Consider the following 25,065-nt stretch of genomic DNA (forward strand, 5'->3'; position numbering starts at 1 on the left):
CACCTAAGAGGTGCCACAACTTTCATTTCCTTGATTGAACCAGGTATAGGGAACCATTGTCCTGAAGTTATAATGTGTTCAAAAATAAACCCAGGCTTGAAGACTGTCCATCTTTCAGCTACTACTTGCCTGAAACTAAAGTTACCTCTGATTATCTCATGGGCCAGAGAAACACAAAGTGGGCCTGAGACTTGGGTGTCAAGCTTCAAACCCAAAGATGCTGGGCCCAGGTGTGGCTCCTTACACCAGGGCAGGAAGACTCTACCTTTTCCTTAAAGAGAATTCAGCATGAAAAATTACCCATATACCCTTCCATTCAATAGGACAACACTGACTTTTTGAGCTCCATACCAGAGGGCTCAGCTTCTTCCTCCACCCTCACAGTCTCTTTCCTATCTTTTTGAATCTCTCCTCTTTATCAATAACCTCTCTTCTCCCTGTCCCCGTTTTTGACTTGCCTCTCCTTCCCCTTCATTTCTTCTACATTCTTCCTCTGGTTCCTTCTGCTCCTCTTCCCTTTCCTAAGCATATGCCCTGAACCCCACACAGGGGTAGGTGATGGGGGAATGGGGTCAGGTGCAAACCAGTGGAGATGGAGCTAGGTATGGAGTGAGAAGGGCTGAACCCAACCCTTAGCTGGGTCATAATCTAGCCACAGGCTTTGCTTAAGCTATTTCTCTGGCTGAGCTTTGGTTCCCTAACTGTAAATTAAGAATCATAATCCTTGGCCAAGCTATTTTGTAAGATTGTTAAGACCAAAAGAGATTCCAGCGTAGAAGTACTTCACAAAATTTAAATCCCTATGCAAATGAATGCTATGATTAAATTGGGAAAATAGACACCGTCATGCAAATGAACACACACACACATGAGTACACACATTTAAATCCATAGAATTGAGTAAGGCTGTGTGGCTTAAGCATCATGTCCTGGATTTTTGTACTTAAGATTGGGATCAAAGGGAGACAGTGGGGTGGGGTAGAAAGTGTACAGTCCTGGGGGTCGGTCCAGGAACTCAGATTTCAGTCTCAGCTATGCCCTAGCTCACTCTGCAACCTTGGGAAAGTCACTGCTGTTCAGCTTTGGCTTCCCTAAATGTAAGTGCCTTCTTATGAGGACCAGCTGCAAGGCTGCCAGTGGAGAGCCTTGCACAGAACCACACACGATGGGGCTCAGAGAACAGCAGCACGTTTTAGTTCCCTTCATCTCAATTTAAAAAATCACAATGGAGTATTTTTTCCTCAAATAATTGGAAAAATCATTACTGAGGCCTGAATTCCACTGACTGCAGCAGCGTGACCCCAGGGCAGGTGCTCCGGGGTTTGCAGCTGCTAAGGGGATTGCTCAGATCTTCCTGGCAAGCAGCTGAGCTTCTGGCGGAGGGCCTCGTGGGGGCACTTCTCCGTGAATAATGACCTGTTTTGACATCACTGACATAGCTGATCATTAAGGTGCAACAAATGGCTCTGTACGGGATGCTGATTTACCTACTCAATGGTATCTTAATGTGCTTAAAGAGCTGCCAGATAAAAGCGCCCATGCTCAAGTCTGCTTTGATCTGACTTTCCTGTGGATAAGCCTGGAGGGTAATGAGACTTGGAGGTTTTCTAGGTCCAATAACATCAGCCCTGAGGGGAAGAGGGTGTGGGCGGACTTCACTCATCCCAAACAGTACTCAATAATAATAACAGTAGTAATCATTACCACTCACTGAGCACTTACTATTTGCCAAGCCTTATCTAAGGGCATTCATTGCATGCACGTGGTCATTTATTCTTCACTGAACCCTGAAAACTGTTATTTTCCCATTTTACAGATGAGATCACTGAGGTTAATACACTTGCCACACAGCTAGTAATATTGAGGCCAGCTCCATCTGTCTGCAGACATAGAGATCCTGCCCAATTTCCTACAATGCATCTCAAAGGAAAGGAGAACACTGCCATCTTTTGAGGCCATTGGAGGAAAGCTATTTGGGGGAAAGTTCTGAAATTAGAACTCTTCCCCCATGTTAAAAAGAAAATATGTCATTGGATAGTAAGGCAGACTTGAGAGAGGACCATGGCTTGTGGATGGTGGAGGTGGGAGGGGTATCACTCTTGTCACCCAGGCCCACCACTGGGACCTGTCTTCATTCAGGATAACAAGGTCATTCATCATTCAACCTTAGATGACCTCTCAGGCACCATAAGGGGAAAAGCCTTGCCCAAGGTTATGTAGAGAGGTGGAACCACAGCTAGAATCAGGCCTCCTGACTCAGAGCCCCACATGCTACCTCATCTCCCCATGGACCTGGGTCTGTCCCTGAGCTGCACAGTCTGCCTACTCCCTCTTCCACTGACAGTTCTTTGAAATTTTGCAGCAGGCCAGAATGTCTCCCTGCAGGGAGTCAGCAGAGGATACAGCTTCAGAGGGCAGGCTCCGAAGCCAGAAAGACCCAGGTTCAAATCCAGTTCCATTTGACTCAAGGACATTGGATAAGTCAGTTAACCTCTCAGAATCCTCAGATGTGGCATCTGCAAAATGAGGTTAATAGCAGTACCTATCACAGAGGGTTGTCACAAGGCAGAACTGTGTCTGGCAGGTAGGAATGCCTAAATTAATTCTAACAATGAGGAAAGTGAAGGCAGAGGAGAGCAAGTAGATGTGACTAAAGTGCTTTTGGGAGTCTGGCCAGCCTGTCAGCATTATTTGCTGTCTGTGTGACCTTAGGCAGGTCATTTGATATCTCAGCCTCAATTGTCTCCATGGTAAAATTACCCTGCTAATCCCTTCCTCAGATGGATGCTGTGCAGGTTGATAACATGGGTAAGAGGCCTGGCAAAGTGCCTGTTAAATGGCGGCTTCCATCCTGCTCTCTGCATGACCCAGTGCAGGGCAGCCCCAGCCAGCCTGGGTACCTATGCTGCCATCTGCACACAAGCCATACTTGGATTCTCATAATGTGTGTGACCACAGAAAGTCACCCCCTCTCCCTGCCACAGTTGTCCTCATCTCTAAAGTGGGCAGAACAGTGCCCCCTTCTCCCCACATCTACCTCCCAGAGATCCTGGTGGAGGGAGGAACTGGATAGAGAGCCACGAGCTGGCCGAGGTTGGCCCCAGGAGCTCTGGATTCACACTGTTAAGTGTGGTGTGACCCATGAAGTACCAACTTAGGGGCTTGGAGCATTGACCCCACCCTAACCATGCAGAGGGACAGTGTAGTCCTGGCCTAACTGAGCCTCCACTCAACTCAAGAAACTTCCCCCAGGGCCTACTCTGCACCCGACCAGTCCCTGGGAACCATGAGCTGGAGCGGTGGTGAGGTGAGGGCAGACAGGTGAGCAGTCCATTCCAATACAGGGCAGTCAGGGCACTGACAAGCAAAGCCTAGGGTCTGTGAGAACAGAGGTAAGGTACAGTGGCCAGGCTTGAGAAAGCTTCCCCAAGAAGGTGGCACCTAGGCTGAAATCTGAAGGATGAATACATTAGCCAGATGCCTAAGGGATTGGGGAAGGGGCCAGTGATGGGAAGGAGCAGGGAACAGCATCCGCAGGAGAGCTTGCTGCTTAACTGCTGCACCTCCAGGGCATTTCCGTCCACTCTTCTGTCAACGTTGTGGCTGTATGACTGACAGGAGACAGGCATTTGTGTTGCAGAGAAGGGTTTTGGAGAAAGGTGAGTGATGGGGTAGATGGACTAGTGTGTTTTGTTTTCCTGTTTGTTTTCTTTTCCTTTTTTTATCTTGAATATATTTTTGTATCTTTTAAAAAAATTTTTTAAAATTATTTTTACCACTTTTGTGGGTACATAGTAGGTGTATATATTTATGGGGTTCATGAGATGTTTTGATACAGGAATGCAAACTGAAATGAGCATATCATGGAGAATGGAGTATCCATCCCCTCATAAGCATTTATCCTTTGAGTTTCAGTCAATCAAATTATATTCTTTAAGTTACTTTAAAATATACAGTTAAGTTATTGACTATAGTCACCTTCTTCTGCTGTCAGATAGTAGGTCTTACTCATTCTTTGTATTTTTTATATCCGTTAACCATCCCCACCTCCCCCTACCAACCCCCTACCACCCTTCTCAGCCTTTAGTAACCATCCTTCTACTCTCTATATTTATGAGTTCAATTGATTTGATTTTTAGATCCCACAAATAAGTGAGAATATGCAATGTTTGTCTTTCTGTGCTTGACTTATTTCACTTAACATAATGATCTCCAGTTCCATCCATGCTGTTGCAAATAACCGGATCTCATTCTCTTTTATGGCTGAATAGTACTCCATTGTGTATATATACCACATTTGCTGTATCCATTTATCTGTTAATGGACACTTAGGTTACTTCCAAATCTTAATTATTGTAGACAGTGCTGCAACAAACATAGGTGTGCAGATATCTCTTCAATACACTTGATTTCCTTTCTTTGGGGTATATACATAGGAATGGGATTGCTGGATTAAATGGTAGCTACTTTTTTAGTTTTTTGAGGAATCTTAAAACCGTTCTCCATAGTAGTTGTATTCATTTACATTCCCACCAACAGTGTACAAGGGTTCCCTTTTCTCCACATCCTCGCTAGCATTTGTTATTGCCTGTCTTTTGGATATGGGCCATTTTAACTGGGGTGACATGATATCTCATTGCAGTTATGATTTGCATTTCTCTGATGATCAGTGATGTTGAGCACCTTTTCATATGCCTGTTTCCCATTTGTAGGTCTTCTTTTAAGAAATGTCTATTCAAATATTTTGCCCATCCTTCGATTGAATTCCTAGAATTTTTTTCCTGTAGAGTTGTTTGAATTCCTCGTATGGTCTGGTCATTAATCCCTTGTCAGAGGGGTAGTTCGCATAGATCTTCTTCCATTCTGTGAGTTGTCTCTTCACTTTGCTGATTGTTTCCTTTGCTGTGCAGAAGCTTTTTAACTTGATGTGATCCCATTTGTCCATGTTCACCTTGTGAACATGTTGCCTGTGCTTGTGGGGTGTTGCTCAAGAAATCTTTGCCCAGACTAATCAGTGTCCTAGAGATTTTTCCCAGTGTTTTCTTATAGCTGTTTTCATAGTTTGAGGTCTTATATTTAAGTGTTTAATTCATTTTGATTTGATTTTTGTATGTGGTGAGAGATGGGGTCTAGTTTCATTCTTCTGCGTATGCATATCCAGTTTTCCCAGCACCCCTTAATGAAGAGACTGTCTTTTCCGCAGTGTATGTTTTTGAAACGTTTGTCAAAAATAAGTTCATTGTAAGTGCGTTACTGTTGGTTTTTATTAGAGATGTAGTGAGGTTTCCAATGCAGACCATGAAGTAAGTAGATCGAACTGTCTAGAGAGATTCTGTGAGGCAGTGGACATAATAACCAGAGTTCACCTGGCAAAGGCACAAGGTAGGTCTCCCCGGGGAGAGCCCCTTCTCCCCACCTTCCATGGATCCCAGCCAGTCTGGGCCCCTGTGGCTTGGGTGTTCCCTGGTCAGGTGAAGAGGGCCAGTCCTGGCCACATGAGCAGCAGGCATGGACAGTGGGGCCCCGGCAGGTGTGGAAGCCCAGGGAGACCTGTGTGGGGAATGCGGGGAACCTGTCTGGGGCCTCTAAAAACTAATGCATTCTGAGGAGGACTCATTTCTGATAAGTTCTTGGTTGGTGGAGGTTGGTATTTAGGGTAAAATGTGAACTCACTTTCAGCCACAGTTTAAGACAAGCATTATTATTTGGTTACTCTTGTTTTAGTAACAAGGCTCTGCTGGTGGACAGTGCTGAGAAAGCTGTGTTCCCTCTCTGTGTTCCCCAGTGCCAGTGTCTGTCTCCGGCCTGAGACTCTGCATCTCTGGTTGTAGCAGCCACCCTCACACAGGCTGAACCAGGCAGGCAAGGAGCAGGGACCTTCTACCTGCTGGGAGGTTTGGTTTGTTTTTTTTTTGAGACGGAGTCTTGCTCTGTCGCCCAGGCTGGTGTGCAGTGGTACAATCTCAGCTCACTGCAAGGTCCGCCTCCCAGGTTCACGCCATTCTCCTGCCTCAGCCTCCCGAGTAGCTGGGACTAGAGGAGCCCACCACCATGCCCGGCTAATGTTTTGTATTTTTAGTAGAGACGGGGTTTCATCATGTTAGCCAGGATGGTCTTGATCTCCTGACCTCGCAATCCGCCTGCCTCAGCCTCCCAAAGTGCTGGGATTACAGGCGTGAGCCACCAAGCCCAGCCGGGAGGTTTGGTTAATGACAGCCTCACACATGCTGAATCTTCCACCATTGGTGAGCTTCTAGGGAAATTCAGCCCTTTTCTCAGGCTCTCGATCCAGAAGAAAATATTATAATAAAGTATGTCATCCCTTCTCAAATTCCAAGGCTTTTGCTCCTCAGGCTCTCAGCCTCCTTGGGTTTCTAAAAACCTCATCACCAAATGCCAACAAAGCACTCCATGTCTAATGCATGGGTGGGGCTCACACTTGCCAACGGGAGCCCTCTGTGACAACAGAAAGAGGCTGGCTGTCTGGCTGCCCAGGTGGGCACCCCCAGGCAAGGAAGAAGGATGTTTCTCAGGCAAGACTTATGAGCTCTGCATTCTGTTAAGAGAACCTGAGGTAGTAAGTGGCAATTGGGCTGCCATGATATTTTTAATGTAATTTTTAAAAATTATAATTTTTTATCCTCATATGAAAATGATTTTAAAAAGAATAAACTCAATAAAAATTTCCCATAGTTCAATTAATGCAGTATTGTCAATATTGTTTTCTTCTTTCAATACATAGTCATTTGAACATTATGTTGTTTTTCCACTTAACCTTATGTCGTATTTATTCCCCCACATCATAAAACTTCACTGACCCCCTCAGTGGCTGCATAACGTCCCCTTCTATAGGTGTATCCAAATGTGCTTGACTGTGTCCTTGTAGTTAGATAGGGCCATGTGATTATCATATGTCAGCATGCTTCTGTTGTTCTTTTTAATGCAATGACAATTAGTACAAAAGTCTTTGAATTTTGGCTACCTTTCTCAGGAGTCTATTTACTGGGCCAAAGTCTATGGTCATTTTGAAAACTGAGATACATTTTGTCAAGCATCTTGCTAACCATTTGTGACAGTGTACACTCCTAACCCTGTCAGAGAGCCACCTCTCCCACCCTCACACATGGGGAATAGAGGGCATCAGTGTATTCAACAGACTCTGGAGATTTAGACTGTATTTCCTGCAGAAGTGAGAATTTGATTTCAGCTTGCGACTCTTGTTCAGAGAAATGGGAAATCCCGCACTCTAGTACCACCTAGGACAATGGTCCTTTCATTAAAAAAAAAAAAAAAAAAAGCTTTGAAGCTGTGTGCAATTGATAGCTTAAAAAGAGATTTACATACCTAGAATATGAAAAAGTATACATAAGCCATCTTTTCAAAAAGATTGAAAAATATGTGCATGAAAACCTCTACCCTTCAATTGTGAATGTTTTTCAAAGCCATGTAAGTAAAGATTCTTAAAGAACCACTGCTCCATCTTTACACTAATAATACATTTGTCAAGAGATTTTAAAAAATTGCCTGGAAGATGCTCATGTTTATTGTACATAAGAGAGAAGCATTTCTATACATCTAAGAGAAAGTACCCTGGTTGGCTGAATTCATTGATCTTGGAAGGATTGTCTTTCAGAAGGGCTGCTTTGAAGTGCGTGGTTTCTGTAACTTTCCAGCATCAGTTCTGCTGGATGTGTTTCTGTTTGGGAGCTGAGAAGGGTGTGAGCTGAGGGTCTTTAGGGTTGAAGGGACTGGGAGAAAGCTGCAGCCGAGCCTTGGGTGGGTCCAGGCTTCTGAACACCACAGAGTTCTCTTCAACTTTGGCTGCTGACCCACGGCCCCCCAGACAGCCAGGGTAAAAGGAAAGGAGGGCTTGGCACAGGCTCTAAAGAGGTGGTGCCCAACACTAGCAAGATCAGAGACTTGGTGGGTAATGGAAGCACTCATGCTGGCATGAGGGAACCACACAGAATAGGATGGTTTCCTCTCACAGCATGGGGAAGGCCAAAGCCTTCCAGGAACGGAATGTGGTGTCTCAGAGGCCTGAGCCAGCCATCTCTCCAATGCAGTCTGCTCAGCAAGCTGTCTTTACACATTGCCCTTAACTAGTGGCACCAGTTCTCCTGGCTGGCAGTGAGAGGCCAGGGAGGAGGGCCTGACATAAGCCTGGGCTTCAGCGAGGGGCTGCCCGCAGTTTCCCAGTTGCTACCAGAATAAGGCCCCAAAGTCTCTGCCAACGTGCATGACTCTGAGGTCTGCCAGATAGATGTGAAGCTTTTCTTAGGTCACAGAGTCAGTCATCACAGTGTTGATTTGGGGCCAAATTATATCTCCTCTGTCATCAGGAAACTGGAAAGAACTTTGTGAGCAAGACAAAATTTGAGAACAGATTTCTAGTTCTTTCATTTGACATTTATTGAGAATGTCTAGGGACTAAAAAGGTTAAAAATATACAGAACAGTTGAAGCCAGTTTTAAGTGCAGTTTCAGGATTCACATTTGTCCACGACATTTCAATTCAGGTGGGTGGGGGGTGTGCACACATACACAGCACACACGTGCACATGCAAACACACACACGTGCACGTACACACACACGCACACACACACACAGCAGCCATGTCTCAAATCCTTCCCATTTTAATGCCTAGCAGCCTATCCTTTGGCAGCTGGTTGGGGCTAAGCAGATGATTGATAAGTAAGATGTACCATCCTATGTGAGAACTGGAGTGTGCATGTTTATATGTCTGGGTGTGTATCTATGTGTATGTGTGTTCTGATTTTCATACATCTGCTCACTCATTTCATAGATATTTGTTGGGCAACTTTTATGTGCCAGGCATTGAACAGTGATGTACAAGTCATGCTCCTGAGTGGGAGCGGGACTTAAAGGAATCAGTAAATTCTCAGGGAGAGTGGAGGCTGGGGTGGAGATTGGGGGGGACTCATCAAGGTGAGGCCAATACCAGTAAGGGCTCCTTTACAAAGTCGCCTGTGATGTGGGACCTGGATGAAGGAAGGACCAGCCCTAGGAAGGGCAGGGACCGAGCGAGTACACAGGCAGAAGAACAGCAACAGTCACAGCCCTGAGGCTTCACTGAGGATATGGCACAGAGATATGTATCCTTCCCCCACTTTCATTTTGTAGTTAATAATCTCTTCTTCGTAGGAATTAAAAGGTAATAAAATACTCTTGTGAAAATAAAATACAGTAAATGGAAAAGGGTCAGTAATAAAGGAAAAGAGGGGATTCCTTATGTTCATAATTGAGTTCAGAGAATTCGTGTTTTGTTTCTTTTTAAATGGTACCTGTGTGTAATTGGTTTTAATTGGAGAAGGAAAAGCTATGTAATTTAATGCTCAAAAATGTGTGTGCCTATTATGTGTCAGATACAGGGCTAAGTGGTTTGCATTTATTGTCTCACAGAAACCCTACAAACAACTCTGAAATAGGTAATGATATCATTATCATGTTGCATGACTAAACATAGAGGAAAAAAATGGCTTGCTCACAGTACACGATACCAAGTGGCAGAGCTGGAATTCACACCCAGGTCTGACTCCAAAGCCCTGATTCCTAGCAGTTATGCTCTGTGGACTCCTTTGGGGCAATTAATTAATGTCCCCATTCTATAAAGAAGAAACTGCAGCTCAGAAAGATTAAAGAATATGCCCAAGGTTGCTCAGCTGGTAAGGCAGGACCAGCTGCATAATTTGTGGGTCCCAGTATAAAATGGAAACAAGGGGCTCGTTGTTTAAAAATTATTAAGAAAGTTAAGACAGCCACAGCAGAGCATTAAACCAAGATGGGGCGCTTCTGAGCATGAAACTGGTTGCAGATCCAGGGTTGAAGGTCCAGCGTCTCTGATTCCTCACCACCCCTGCCTCCTTCCAGCTGAATTTCCAACCTGATGGTTGTAGACCCATAATAGCAGTTAATGAAATGTCAAAAGAATATGAATTCCTAAAAGCAAGAAGCAAGACATTCTTTTCTGGGTTTGACTTAGAAGTTGTCCAACCTGGCACAAGTGCTGGCTCTGCACCAACTGGCTGTGGGACCTTCAGTAAGTGACTCACTCTCTCCCCAGTCTGGTTTCCTCTCCCGTAAAGGAGGAAAACATTCTCTCACAGAAGTTTTAGTACCTGCCCCTAGGAGATCCAGGAATAGTCCTTTCCTTGTCTCTCCTGAGAGCAGGATTTGTGACAAGGAACCAAAATTTGGAAGCCTAATAAAATAGCCCGTGTTTCTTAACCACTCATTGTATGTCAGGCACTCTGCTAAGCATTTCACATTTATCATCTTACTTAGTCATCACAACATCCCCATATGTAGTTATGCTGTTTTCCCACTTTGCAGATGAGAAAATTGAGGCACAGAGAGGTTAAGTAACTGCCCAAGGTGCAGCAGCTGGTAAGCAGAGAAGGCAGGGTCTGGAGCCAGGCGTCTGGCCCCTCACTTTCAGCCTCTGCACCCTACTGTCTAAGTGACACCTTGGCCCTACCCACTGTTGGGTCCTGAGGAACTCATCCCTAAAGGTCACGCAGAGAGAGGAGAGAAGGCGAATCTCAGAAGTCAGCTTCTGTCACTCCCTTCCGCAAAGGCCTTGAAGAGTCTGTTTCTGACGCTCTAAATAACCCACTCCCTGGCCCAGCACCCAAGGTCCTTGTCTTCTGGCTCCAAAGTGCCTCACCCTACACCAGGGCCCCATGAAGCCCTCCCGAGCCTCACATATGTCTGCACCTTCTAAGACATGGCAGCTGCTGGGTTGTACACTCAGAAGTGGAAGTACTATTCACATCATTTCCATCTGAATGGCACCACTTGAACCTGGAGCTGTACTGACATGAGGCCCTGATGAAGACATCCTGGAGTTCTCTTCTAGTCCAGCATTCCTCTCATTCTGCAATGCTATATTAACCATGCCTTTTATTTTCCAGTATATATTCTGATGTTTTGACATCTGGGGGCCCTACTGACCCTGGAGGGACTGTCCCTCTCGGGTTTAGCTGATTCTCAGAGATCCTAAACATCTCACCCTCTCACTTTTCATATGCACTCTAACCAATCTGGAGCCCACAACCCTACACACCCCTTTTTGGGGCTTTTACACTCTGGGACACCATTCACCTGCCCTAATCACCCCAGGGTCAGGTACCAGACAACTATGTCCAAGAGCTGACTGGAATTATTCAAACTAGCGAATCTTAAAATGCTTGCCCTGCCTTACCTGTTTCTTCCCATGGAAGCCACAGTAAAGCCTTGTGCCCACAGTTTCTTGCCTTCCTTCTGCCTCCTGGCTGACACTGGTACTCCTCTGCCCCCTCCCCTGCCTGTGGTGTGGTTATCCCTGAATCTGAATCTGTCCAGTTGCAGGGTTAACACTCTTAAATTTAACTCAATAGAATTGAACTGAACTTCAATGAATTGAAGTTAATTCCCTCTGGTATGGCCCTGTCAGTGGTGACACCTGCATGGATTGATCGAGGGGTGGCTATCAGGAGTATCCTGCTGTTCTGGAAATGAACACCAGGACTAACGCAGCTGCTGAATGATGGCTCTGAAGCAGTCTGGATAGTTCACACCCTCGCTAAACATCCTATGTATGGCTCCTTACTGGCCCTGGGATTAAATCCAAACCTCTTACCCAGCATTCATCATCTGACCTTCTTTTACCTCTCCAGCCCATCTCTGCTTCCTGACTCACCCCCAATTCAGATGCACTGGATGGTCAGTGGAGATGACAGCACTCACTGCTGAGCAAAGGTACCCTCCTAGCTTCTTCCAGTAGGAGGGGAAGAAGACCCTTGGTGCCCAAATCAAAGCCACTCATCCCTCAGAGAAATTCCTAAAAGATGGCAGATAGTGAACGCTTGCAGATCTGGCTGCAGTGTCAGCTGCCTGAACAATCCCTGTTCTGGGGTACCCCATTCTCATCCCTCTCACTCCCCGGTATCCCAATATCCGGCCACTCACTTTGTGTAAATCCAGCAATTTCCTAGAAATCCTGATGCTTCTCCAGCCATTGGAAGCTGAGACTAGGAAGAACTGGAGGCTCCTGTGCGTGCACATTTAAGGAAGGAAGCGTGTGTTTGCCACACCTACCTCTTTCCCTTTTATTATTCTGCATTGTTTCTGACCACAGAATTGGAACAATGGACGGAACGTCTTAGATTACAACAGCCCCAAAGCCTATGCTTTCCAGAAGTCTCTTAGATTAGCTTTATTCCCCCTGTAGGCATCTAATATGAAACTTCCAAGTGGTTAATGTTCTCTTGATAAGAAAACATAAGTTACCCAAATGTAGAGGTAGTTATAATAAAATCATCATCTTTCAAAGTTCTTAATCCACAAAGAAGGGGTTTAAATCCCAATAGCTTTTTCAGGAATACTTACAGGGTAATTTAGGCCCAATTATTAAAACAGCAGGCAGGCTGCTCCCTTTCTCTTCACTTAAGAAAAAAATTGAACCACAATTCATAAAGTAGTCTCTAGGCTCCTTATAAACTGAAAAGATTTTGTTTCCAAGCAGGACAGTTCAGAGAAGTTTGAGACACTCCTGAACCAATTGGTGGGATATTCCCATACCGAGCCTTCGTTGGAAGGTCCCTGTGTTAGGCCCTTAGCCTGGCATATCTCGTGCTACCATAAGCCCACGAGGGGATATAATTTTCCCCAATCTGCAGATGAAGCAATGGAGGCTATAAGATGACAGCAGCTTTGCTAGATTCACATGACTCGCATTTGGCAGAGTTGAGATTCCAGCCTGGATTTCTGCAGTCTTCAGTGTCAAAGCAAACCTCCAGCCCCCATAAGCTGCCCTCAAGGTCAGACACTGATAAAACTGACAATACTTCTTGACCTTTTGCCAACATTGGGATTATCACTCTTTTAATTTTAAATATCAGCATAAATTGAACGTTAAACATGAATCTGTAAAAATTATAGTTGTCTCAGTTCTGGCAAATCCTCAGAATAGTGGAGGAGTTTTGTAAAAAAGCTATGTGGCCTGTAATTCTAGCACTTTGGAAGGCTGATGTGGGTGGCTCACCTAAGGTCAGGAGTTCGAGACCAGCCTGGCCAACATGGTGAAATCCCGTCTCTACTAAAAATACAAAAATTGGCTGGGCGTGGTGGCAGGTGCCTGTAGTCCCAGGTACTAGGGAGGCTGAGGCAGGAGAATTTCTTGAACCCAGGAGGTGGAGGTTACGGTGGGCTGAGATTGTGCCATTGCACTCCAGCCTGGGTGACAAGAGCAAAACTCCATCTCAAAAAAAAAAAAAAAAAAAAAAAAAATGCTACATGGCCTTGGGCAAGTCACACCAATTCTTAGGCATGGTTTTATCATTTGTGCAATTAAGATAACACTCCCCCACTGGGTCCCTGAAAGGATTAAGTGAAAGGATAGGTATAAAAGTGCTTGGCACCTTGTCGGTGCTTAGTCATTGATTTCCTCTTATGTCTTGCAATAAATGTTATTGAATAAACGGTAATTTACCAATAATATATCTATTGGTCATGGTCCTTGTGTTTGGTACTGAAATGACTCTGCATGTAATCCCCCCAAAATCCGGGGTGGTAGATACAAACTCTACAGAAGAGGAAACTGAGGCTCATGGAGCATACGTGATTTGCCCAAAGTTACACAGTAAGTGGTAAGCGTGGGATTTAAACTCAGGTATGCTGAATTAAACATCTATATTTTTAAGAACGATGCTATCCTACCCTCCAAGAGATGAGGAGGGACAGACATTTCTTGTGGTAAAGCCTGAACTTGATGACTTGCCTTTTGCTCTCTTAACCCCATCCCAACTCCTTCTTGGAAAATGGAAGATGTTTGTGTGAGCATCTCACTCTCTCAAGTACACTGTGCTCAGAAAGCTTCATCGATTTCTTTTACTATATGGTTGCAATTTTGCCTGCTCCTCATAAACCCTCAAAAACAAGCCTCTTGAGGTCACCAAAGCAACTGGCAATTGTGATGTTCCTAAAACTCTTTTATACCTGATTTCTCCCTGGTGGCCAGAGAGGGCCCTGCCCTGCCAGCTAGGGGGTGAGTGAGAGGATGAAGACCCTTCAGCATTGTGCTTCCTGGCTTTTCCCTTCACGATTTACTTGCTTGTTTATTTGAACTCCTTTTAAAAAAGATTTGAGGTGGAATTTCTCATCATAGATAACCACCAAAATATCTAGATGAGAAAGTGATGCCTGCAGCCTCTGCTGAATAAAGGGAATCAATGAGGAGGGTGTCTTGGGTTTCTCCATTGAAAAGGCCTCCAGCCATGACCAGAGGGGAGGTATTGTGGGAGGGCTCTCCTACACTAGCAGAAACAGGAGAACCTCAAGACTGGTGCCGCAGGGTGCACACCAAGCTCCCGCTCCCAGCACAAAACTGCTTTCTCCGTTTTCAATGGACAGAAAGGGAGTTTATGGAGGGTTTGGGGAGAGAGGAGAGATAGATGGTTCTATATAGAGAAGCGATAGATGGTTCAGCAGGAGTGAAGATACAGGCCGGTGGGGTCAGTACCAGAGAAGCTGCAAACAAGCCATGGATTCTGTCTGCAGCTCAAGAAGTGCTACCAAGGCAGCAATCAAGGTTAGATGTCTGGGGCTGCCCAGATCCACCCAGCAAATATTTCCTATCAAAAGATAGCCTGTAGGATTCTGTCACAGTTTCTACCACTAGTGAGCATCTACTCTGTGCCAGGCACTGACTAGCACGATGGGGCCTCAGAGGCACCATGAAGCTTGGAGTCTAATGCTGCAGCCTCATGTTGAAAAGACTGTAGAAGCGTGGAGGAGAGAGGGCATCTACCTAGACTGGAGAAATCCCGGAAGGACACATGGAGGAGGTGGCAAGAGGGATAGTGATAGAAAGGGAACCCCAAGTAGAAGAAACAACAGAAATACAGAGTGGCACGAAGCATTTTGTACCTAGGACACTACACAGCTGGCCATGTGTGTGGAGGGCTTCCTATGGCATTATGACTTTAGATACACCAGACAAAAAGCCACCTTTTGCTCCAGTGGTTTGTCCTTAAGATTGCACTTGAGGCTTTTAGAGCATGGGCTGCAGCAACTTCATGATCTCATCCTCTGGGAGGGGATGGGCTAATCCAGATACAGCTCCTAAAGACTTTGAGGCAAATAACATAGAAGTAGGGATATTCTCCTTTACAATTAGTCACTCTCATCCAAACATCCTCTTATTATAAGTACCCTAGGGATGAATCTCACATCCGTAATATGCACCCTCTACTTGTGACACACTCAGAAAACCCCATAAAGGGCAGCTGGTGACCATGGGGGCTCAGAGCTAAACTCAGACTGCAAAGGTACCTGAAATGTATCAAAGTTGTGATGCAGGAGGGCGGATTGTCTCCTTCCTTGACAGGGAACAACATTGATCAGTCCCTACTGCATGCTATGTACACATTTTCACACTCAATCCTTACCTCAATACTATTAGGTCAGTGCTATGGTCCCCATTTCCTTGATGAGATGCCTGAGGCTTGGAGACCTTCAGTAACCTGCTCAAGAACTTCCTGACCTTACAAAGCCAAGCCAAGATTGTTGCTGCATCTGCTTCACACATGCTTCCCTGAGGCTTCCCCCAATGCGTTTGTCCTTGATATTCAGGCCTCAGCTCAGAGGTTAAGTCTCAAGCTAAAGGAGCCCCTCTCTATCACTGGCTTCTCCTTTCATAGCACTTACTCCTTTCTGTTAGAGCAGCACAGGCTTCTTCATCACCTGCCTCTCTCCCTAGGCTCCTGACTTGTTCACTGCTGTACCCTTTGTACTCCCAGCAGAGCCTGGCACATAGAAACAAACCCTGAACAAATGGTTGCTCAGTGAACAAAGCCGTCTGGCTAGCCCCAAAGCCCAGTCTCTTCCAAGATACCGGTATCACCATGGTGGCTCCAGTGGCCCATTGGGAACTGAGTAGCCTTCTGGTAACTGCAGCCTGATACTGAGTCCCACAATGCAGGACTTTCTGAGTTTCTCATGGGTGAGGTCAGGCAACTTTATAGATTTTTATTTCTACTTCAGCAAAGGGATATCATCTAGCAATGTTCTATGTGACAAACATTTGGGATTAGTAAACTAATAGCACCCATAACTCACATTTCTTGATGACTCAGAATCACTCTTCTGCACATAAGTCTGGCTGAGGATGGCTGCACAGCCGTCTCAGACATGTGTCCTCGCAGAGCGTGGGATGCCCGCTGTGGGAGGCAAACACATGTCGTCAGTCACTGGGAGCCTGCCTTGAGTCCGCTCTGACTTTTCAGGTGCTGCTGTTATTATATCAGTCAATTCCTGTGTACACTCACTTGTAGAGTTTGTATGTGTTGATTGCTGTGTTCTTGCATGGTGCCATTTTAATCGTGATTTTGTTCCTCTCTGATGCTTTATCATTTCCACATTATTTTTTCACTAAAAAGCAGTGACAAGACCATGAGACCTACTTCAGTAACTCACAGTTCTGAGGGTCTGAGAATCCTTTCACCCTACCTTGTGACCTCATGAGATCCCTGAACAACCATGCTTCCTTTTGTTTTATAACAAGGCACATGCCTTCCTAAAAATTACCACGTGAGGCAAAGTTAAAAAATGGGGTGAGAGGCACAACACCCAAAAATGTCATCAGTGGCACATTAGAAAAAAATGAGAAAGAGAAAACATTAGCACAATATTGCACAAGTACTACAATAAGTATGGCACCTTGCCCTGAGATCTGACGTTTGCCTGTGAAATGAATGTAAGAAGGTTGCCTCCCCAGGTACTGAAATAATCTGTACAACAAGCCCCCATGACACAAATTTACCTATCTAACAAACCTGCACATGTACACCTAAACCTAAAATAAAAGTTAAAACATAAATTTTGAGATATTAAAAAAAAGGTTTGGGGATGATGGGGGTTGCCTCTGGTGTGTTGTTGTGAAGTCCTTGAAGGATTATCTGGGAAATGAATGAAAAGTTGTAACTGCAGGCATGGACGGGTGTGGCTTATAACACATGGTGAACTAAGTAGCTGGTATATGTTTGAGGGTGTGACTGTGTGTGTGTGTGCTCGTGTGAGTATGCACGTGCCTGCACATGTTTTGTGCATTCCTACGTGGCTCAGTGCAGCTGGGTGCAGTTTTCTGTGTTTGCCTAGTATTTCCCAGGGAGGAAACCCTGCATAAGCAAATGTAAACCTGCCATTATTCTCAAACTGTTGCCTAATATCTAATATATGTGTTGGGGCAAATAATTCGTTGGAACAAATTCACATTTCTAAAAGAAATATTCCAGCAGAACTGACTGCACCTGATTCACTTTTCGTCCTTTCCTTGTTTGTTTAGACTGGACCAAGAGGATTGAGTACCAGCCTGGCTCCGGGAGCATGCCCCTGTTCCCCAGCATCCACCTGGAGACGTGCGATGGAGCCGTGTCTTCCCTCCAGATCGTCGCAGAGCTGCAGACTAATTACATTGGGAAGGGTTGTGACCGGGAGACCTACTCTGAGAAATCCCTTCAGAAGTTATGTGGTAGGTTTTTCCCTTTTGGGATTTTAAAAATCAATTGCTTTTAAATGATGTATACCAAAAAAGCATATCTTATTGTCTTAGGCAAGAATCAGCCCTCCCTTCCTGCACTGATATGTGTAACTCCTGGATGGATTTTAAGTTTACTTATGGCAGAAGGGTTGGAAGGCCCAGTTTTTGGCAGTGGACTCCTGACTCAGACTCCATTTATTAGTTATGTGGCCTTGGGCAAGTGACATGGAAAAGCAAAGCCTTTGCTCTTCTTTGGTAAAACGGGGATTAAATGGCACGATACTTTCAGGAGTACCTAGGGCAGGGCCCAAAGAAGCACGAGTTCCTTTCTGCCCCACTGGTTTAGAAAGAGCAATCAGACCAGACCCAGTATGAAGAGTTAGTAGTGTCAGTCACCTGGAAAGGGATTGGTCTCCTCCCCAAAGCGCCAGCTATATAATTTGTGGGGCCCAGTGCAAATGAAAATTTGGGGCTCTTGTTCAAAAATTAACAAGAGTTTTACAACAGAGACAGCAAAGCATTAAACCAAGTAAACACAACTAAGCCTTGGGCCCTATATGACTACTCAGGTTGTTACTGACAAAGCTGGTCTTACCAAAGATGGAGTCTTTCCTTATTCAGTATCACAAAGCCAATACACAAAAACCAAAAGTGAGTGTCAAGCAGTGCAGGCTTTATTCAATGGCCGTGGAACTGAGAAGCAGGAGCATGGCTCACAATCAACTTCTCAACAAGTGAGGGTGAGGGGCTTAAGATACAGGATTTCTCTAATGAAGGAGTTGACATTAAAAGAAAACGGAAGAATATTCATGTCTTTTCCAGAAGTGGGTGGTGAACCTCCTGGAATCAGTAGTACCGTCTCCCTTTTAGTCCTTTTACGGCTTCTTCCAGTCATTGTCATGGCAATTGTCAACTGTCATGGTGCTGGAGGGAGTATCATTTAGCATGGAAATAAGATTATCATGAAGACTGAGGTCTTTTTGAAGTCCTTTGGTCGGCTGTCTTGGTTCTATGTACCAGTCTCAGCTGGTCTGGCTGCAAAGGGAACTTTTTATCACAGGCAGTCTGTTTGTTAAAGATAAGCAAAGTTAGGACAGGGTAGAAATTCAGCTCTGTCACATAGTCACTGCCCCAGGTAACAAGGTCACATGCCCATGAAGCTGAGTCTGGCTGCCCACAGCAGAGAAGAGCTTGGGGTGAGGGTGACGGTAGACAAAGGAAGATACTCACTTGTGAGGGACAGAGAGGGCTTGTTGTCATTTGGCTGTGAGATGGCGCCACAAGAAAGAAGGCAGGCCAGGAGTTAGGAAACAAAGCTGATGGAGGGGTGCTCTGAAAGGTGGATATGGAGGAAAGCCAGCTTCACTGAGCACCTGCTCTGTGTGCCCTGCCAGCCTCTTCACATGCATTACTTTATTTAGTTCTCCCATCTTCACCATGAGGAGGTCACCCATCCCATTTTAGAGATGAAAAATTTGAGGCCCAGAGAGTGAAAATGACCTGTCTAAGGTCACACAGATAGAAAGCAACAGAGCCACGATTTGAAAGTAAGTCTGTCTAAATGATGGGCATTTTAGCTCAGTATCCACTAAGGCTGTCCATCCAGGCCTCCATCCAGGCCTCGGGAGCTAGAATGTAAATCTCTCAGTGAGTCTGTGAAATGAGAAAAAGAGCATCTCATAAGGCGAGAAGTGCCTCATGTGCTTAGTAAGTCAGACTGTTGACATGGTGATGGGCCTCCTTCACTCCTACTCCTGCACATAGTTGATTTCTTCCTTGTTCTCTCCCAAAATACTCAGGAACTCACACTGGACTCTCCAGCCATGTTTGGGAGCTTAGGAAAGGGCTTACTCTTACAGTGGGCTTGTATTTGGAGGTAACTGCATCTCCTCCAAAAGAAAAGGAGGCTGTGAATGCACAGTCTAGCCTGCCTTCCCCCAAGGTGGGCCTCTCCACTATTATCTTTGGGGCAGTTTTTCTCCCTCAACTTTCACACATACGTACACACAAGCACATATACACACATACACACACCCCTTCACCCACACTGTTCTAACCCAAGGAACCAAGTAAAAATATTTAGAACTCAATGTGAAATAAACTCTGCTTGATATTGTCATGTTCCATTTTTCACGTCACCTGGCTGGCAGGGAAGGCCTATGGGGCTGCACACCTCTCCAGAATGATGCAGCAGATCAGAAAAATCACCACAACTTCAATATTCCATACAGCTCTTGCAAAAATGGTTATAAGGGATCTGCAATATTCAGAAAACCACCTCCAGTCCTCTCCTCCATTCTGCAGCAGAGAAGTCATCTAAGATGACATCTTACTTTGAAGGAATACCCCATTTTGCTCCCCATGCACCTGAATTATAAGTCAACGGAACCCCAGGCCACTGTGGGTTAGTTAGCATCGTTTCCTAAACTCCTCCAGGTTAGGAAGAGATGATGGGATCAGCTTGTTAAAGATCAGATGGGCCCAAGGGCATGCACTTGTGATTTGCTTTTGAATGTTGCTGGGGAGAGATGGGGAGATAGGGAGTGTAATAAGGATTTCCTGAAGGAAGAAATTTTCGAACAAAATTGCATCTCTTATGTTAACACAGCTCATTCCATCTGTGCTGCCAACCTTGCCTTGCAGAAGGGCAGGTTAATTCAGCCAGCAAGGCAGTTTCCCCCAAGGTGTGGACTTATTTGGAGTTGGGAGCTGCCCTTTGAAGGAGAGAAGCCTGTGTTTCTCTCCATGGCACTGCCCCCCACACCTATGGTAATCCTGTCCCAATAACCCTGCTGAGCAGGGTCAGTCCTGCCTCTACATTAGAAGCCTGGCTTTTGAACTGCACTGGAGGAGAGCTCAGATAAAAAGCGTGAAAGCAAATGAGTGAGGCCCAGATGCAAATCCGATCCTGGGGTCAGCTTCCATGTAGGGACTCAGGTTCTCTCCAACTATAAGGGAAATGTAGGCTGGATCACTTCTAAAATGGAAGCTGGGTTGTAATGCCTAACTCCTGTAGGGTACTTTCAGTTCCAGAGACAAGTTTCTGTGTGTCTTCAGTGGATGGTAGACAAGCTTCTTGCTGGGCTTCCCAACTGGGGAGCTGCCATGACCATTTAAGCCTCAGTATTCATGCATTTTTCATCCTACAAATCTTTATTGACTTTGGATGGAAACAGGGAGACCAATGAGGATATTAGAGCCATGGTCTAAGCAAGAGATAATGAGTTCTGAACCAGGGGAATGGCAGGAAAAATGAATTTAAGACAGGCTTGGAGACAAGAGTCAGCAAGACTCAATGATTGATTAGCTGTCAGGAGTAAGAAAGGATTCTAAGAAGGCTCTTGTGTGAGTGTCTAACTGAATGAGGGTGCCGCCAACCAGAGCCAGGTATCCAGGAGCAAGGGTACATCTAAGGGACAACGATGGCAGTTGCCTGTGGTATACCCTGGTATGAACACCACATTCTAGCCTGATTCTTGACCCTCCCAAAGATCAGCCTCCACCCTGCTGATCCATTACTACAGCACATTTCGCCCTGATGTTCTGCTTCTGCTTGGTCAGGGCACCTGCTTTGGTCCCTCTGCCTGGTTCCTTCTCATCCATAAGCCTTCACTCACATTCTCCTCCCACTAGGATGGTCTCTCTCCCCTTCAACTCTCCAAACCCTTCCCTCCAGTCAGCATTTGCCTGCCCTCTATGCACACCGGGAGTCAGTCTGTGGAGCTACCTTGGTAGTTTGAGTTCTGGAGTCTCCTCTGTGATGCTGTAGTCGTGCAGTAACCTAGCCACGGGTATCTCCTCGGAGGGTCATCATGGAAATCTGGACATTGCCCACCTGCTTCCTCCTCCTGCAGTCTAGACCCCATTAGGAGCAATGAGGGAATCTGGTTTACTGGGGAGCTGGACAGTAGCTGGTGTCAAGCCTGCTGTCAGGAGGTACCTGAGTAGATGCAGAAGCACTTGAAATGACTCTTTGGGCCTAGGGAAGCATTGGATGTCAGGCATATTGCTTCATGGATTTATGCACGGAGACACTGCCATTCTGCTTTGTACAAAAAAAATGGAGGTCCCCTGAACCTCTGTGTCCCCTTTAGCTTGTGGGGCCAGATGTAACTCAAGTGGCCCCCACCTTCCTTTGCTCTACACGAAGCCAGGCTTCCTAGAGAAGCAGGACCAACTGCTTATCACTTCCTCTGAATTCATAGCTCCACATGAAGGACCCTGCCATCTAGGCACCAGGCTTTCCAGAGGTGCGTGTCACAGAACTATCTTGAGTATGAGATGAGAGTGCAGCCCTCAGTGAGACCTCTTGGCCAAATTAAATTTGACATTAACAACAGCCCAAGAAAAGGTCCACTTTGATGGCCCTACATCACTACATATTACAGAAACTAGAAAAGTAGTCGGTGGTGCATATGCCCTTGGTGGTGCGAGGCCAGGAACCTTGGTGGTTCCTCATAGGGACCACAGGGCTCCTGGCTGCTGGCCAGTACCTCCTGCACATGATGTCTGGGTCGGCTGTGTCGTGTGGAGTGAAGAACGCTGAGGGCAGGTCCTGTTGAACAAAAGACCATAGAGTAAGAGCATGCTGCAAAAATCACGTGGTTCATGTGTCAGAGCAGTGCGCATGACCAGACCCTAAGTTGTTCTCAGGATTTATATACATGTGAGCCCAGGAGACTTTGGTAGAGGGCTCATTCATCATTCACTCCTGCACAAATTTATTAATTCAACAAATATCTGTTGAGTATTCAGATGCTGTGCCAACTCTTAAAATAATGTAGAGATTAAAAGATCATGTAGTTCGAGTGTTGTATTACACAGTAGGGCAACTATAGTAATAATACTGTATTGTATATTTCAAAATAGCTAGAAGAAAGGAGTTTGAATGTTCTCACCCCAAAGAAGTGATAAATATTTGAATGGTAGATTTGCTAATTATCCTGAATTGATTATTACCCAAGGTATACATGTATCTAAATATTGCATTGTATCCCATAAATATGTACAATTGTTATGTGTCAATTTAAATTTTTTAACGTAAAAAAATTCAATCTTCTGGAGAAGACAGACATGTTAAGAAAATTATAATGCAATTTTTTTTAGGAGCTATAAAAGTTCATGGTTTTCTAGTGCACCTTGAAGCTCAACAGAACTTTTACTAATAACCACCATCAGAGGTTTTCACACCCTCATAATAGCCCAACTACAGGAAGCCATGATGGGTTTCTTTAAGACACTGCTAAAGAGCTGGAGCTTCCCAGCATGACAGTGTCAGTCTCCTAGTCATAGCCAGTGCCTCCATTCGCAGAGAGATGAAGTGGGCCTTTTACTTTAAGGAAAATAGGTGAACACCTGTTGGAAGTCTGATTAGATCCCCAATCATACAACAGTGAAAGGCTGCACACACTGAGTTATGGATGCTGACAGTGAGCAGTGGGCTTCTTTCGTAAGCTTATTTCTTGCAGGTCATTTAAGCAACTACAATACAACATGGCCCACTATGTTGGGGAGGAGGTTTTTGCCTGCAGTGACAAAAACATACCAAGCTGGAAAGCAACTAGGTATCCATGGCTCTCACTCAGGATCCTGGCCAACCACCCAGATGAAGCAAAACCTAGTTTCCTTCACCTGGCAATCCAAGTTTCTGATTCCAGGGCCTTGGAGGAACTCCTCTTTTCTAGGATTCTAGAAGTGAAATGATAGTTTTATTGTGGGATCAATAGTGTGTGAGCTCCTGAAAGGACATCAAAAAGTCCTCTGTGCCTATGCTTAAGGTACACGGATAGAGAAATGGGAATTTTAACTGCTGATGACAATCACTGATATTGATTATCAGTCAGGGTAAGACAGGTTATGCTGTAGTAACAACTGACTGCAAACTTTCACTGTCTTAAAATAACAAAGGTTTATTTATCATTCTTACCACATGTCCTTGGATTGGCTGTGGCTCTGCGCCATGTTAGCTCCCCACTAGGATCCAGGAAAATGGAACAGCTTTGATCTAAAACATTGTTGATTTCCTGGTAGATGGAAAAGATGCATGGTGAACCACAGATGGGCTCTTAAGGTTTCTGCTCTGATATGACACATGTCACATGCACACATATTTCATCCATCAGAGCAAGTCTCATGGCTAAGCTGATATCAGTGGGTCAGAGATTTGTGTTGTGAATAGAATACATTCGACCACCACAAAGTCCCGGCAGTCCATACGGCACTTGTCAAGAGGGCCTCCCTCGCTTCCCCTGAGATTCCATATCACTGAACTCCTCCACCCACCAAGCTTCTTCCTTCAGAAAATAAAAGACTTTCATTGCATCCCCCAAGGTAGAGCCACTTCTGTTGGGTTCATTGCTGCATTCTAATGGCAGTGCCTGGCATAACTTAGATATTACATAAACGTCTATTGGCATAATATGGAGTTGATATTGCCAATTGTGAGAATATCTTACAGAGTGAGGCCTGTGTCCTTGATTATACTGGATCCTCTCCCTGAGATTCCCCACTTATCCCTGCCCTTTCTCATGCCCAGAGGTGGACCCTGAGGAGGCACAACTGGTGGCCCCATGTCAATCACTCTTGCCATAGGCTCCCTGAAGTGCTAAGGACCCTCTGGCCTCACCAAGGCCATCCAGAGAAGAATGCAAATTCATCAATTAAGAAGTTCAGACAGTAACTGCTATCCCTAGGCCCCATTTGGGCTTTTGTACCACAGTGTGCCCTGAAATCTGCCTCATTCATTGTGTCCGTATCTATTTTCTGGCTCAGAGTGGCTTCCCCACCCTGCTAGGGCCCAGGGACGTCAAATCAGATCTCATCCCTGGTTTCAGTCCCCCAGCACTCAAGCTGCAGCTGCTGTATACAAGACCAGAGTGAATCCTCAGCAGCCTGGGGGCCCCAGGGACCTTCGCGGAGGATTCCAAAGGAGCATCTTAAATACACCCTGATGTGTAGACAGTGCTGTATCATCACTGCAAGTGATGCATTCTGTTTACCCACTGCCTTCCCAAGGGGATCCCTGGGGAGAAGAGAGACAGAAAAACCTTGGAGAAAGTAAATCTTCTCAGTTTGTTTAAGTGTACCAAAAAATGAAATACAATCTGTTAAGTTTGTGGAAGTCTGCACCATCTGGTTAAATGCAGCTTGATGGTTTCTGGCAGGCAACATCTGCGGTTTAGGGAAAGTGGCCTGCCGCGCCCCCTCAGCAGGGAAGACAAAAGAGTCCCACATTATGGCTTTGCCAGGGCATATGTCCTCAATGTGCCCCTCTGTCAGAGCAGTGGCCTGTGTAGGGAGGTGGAGTCCCATGTGACTAGGCTGTGCTTCGCAGGTCATATGATTGACCCCTTAAACACTACTGTGTGGTAGAAAGAACACTAACTGGGTATCTGAGAGCTGGGCCTGCTTCTAGCTAGCTGTGACTGTGTGATTTTGGTCCAGTCGTTTCCCCTCTCTGGGCCTCAGTTTCTATGTTTGCAAAATGAGCAGAAGGTTACAAGATCTCCCTCCAGGTCCACTGAGGA

General features: G+C 45.4%; 1 protein-coding gene and 1 long non-coding RNA gene across 4 annotated transcripts in view; one reads left to right on the forward strand and one right to left on the reverse strand.

The window, feature by feature from the left end:
- Nucleotides 1-25,065, forward strand: part of CLSTN2 (calsyntenin 2) — a 639,289-nt gene that overhangs the window by 494,559 nt on the left and 119,665 nt on the right. For both annotated transcript variants that reach the window (XM_526327.8, XM_016942061.4), the window contains one exon: nt 17,345-17,530. In XM_526327.8, the coding sequence (XP_526327.5) occupies nt 17,345-17,530 (186 nt within the window). The remainder of the gene's footprint in view (nt 1-17,344; nt 17,531-25,065) is intronic.
- The window catches only part of LOC107970787 (uncharacterized), a 101,726-nt gene that overhangs the window by 2,822 nt on the left and 73,839 nt on the right, over nt 1-25,065 (reverse strand). The window contains exons 6-8 of one of the 2 annotated variants that reach the window (XR_010155808.1): nt 23,466-23,562; nt 22,033-22,094; nt 16,120-16,220 (exon numbers count right to left, since the gene is read on the reverse strand). This is a non-coding gene — a long non-coding RNA (uncharacterized LOC107970787). Of the gene's footprint in view, nt 1-16,119; nt 16,221-21,850; nt 22,095-23,465; nt 23,563-25,065 lie in introns of those variants that run through there. The other variant, XR_010155807.1, reaches the window with a different exon arrangement.

This window comes from Pan troglodytes, chromosome 2 (genome assembly GCF_028858775.2).
Source record: "Pan troglodytes isolate AG18354 chromosome 2, NHGRI_mPanTro3-v2.0_pri, whole genome shotgun sequence".
NCBI lineage: Eukaryota > Metazoa > Chordata > Mammalia > Primates > Hominidae > Pan > Pan troglodytes.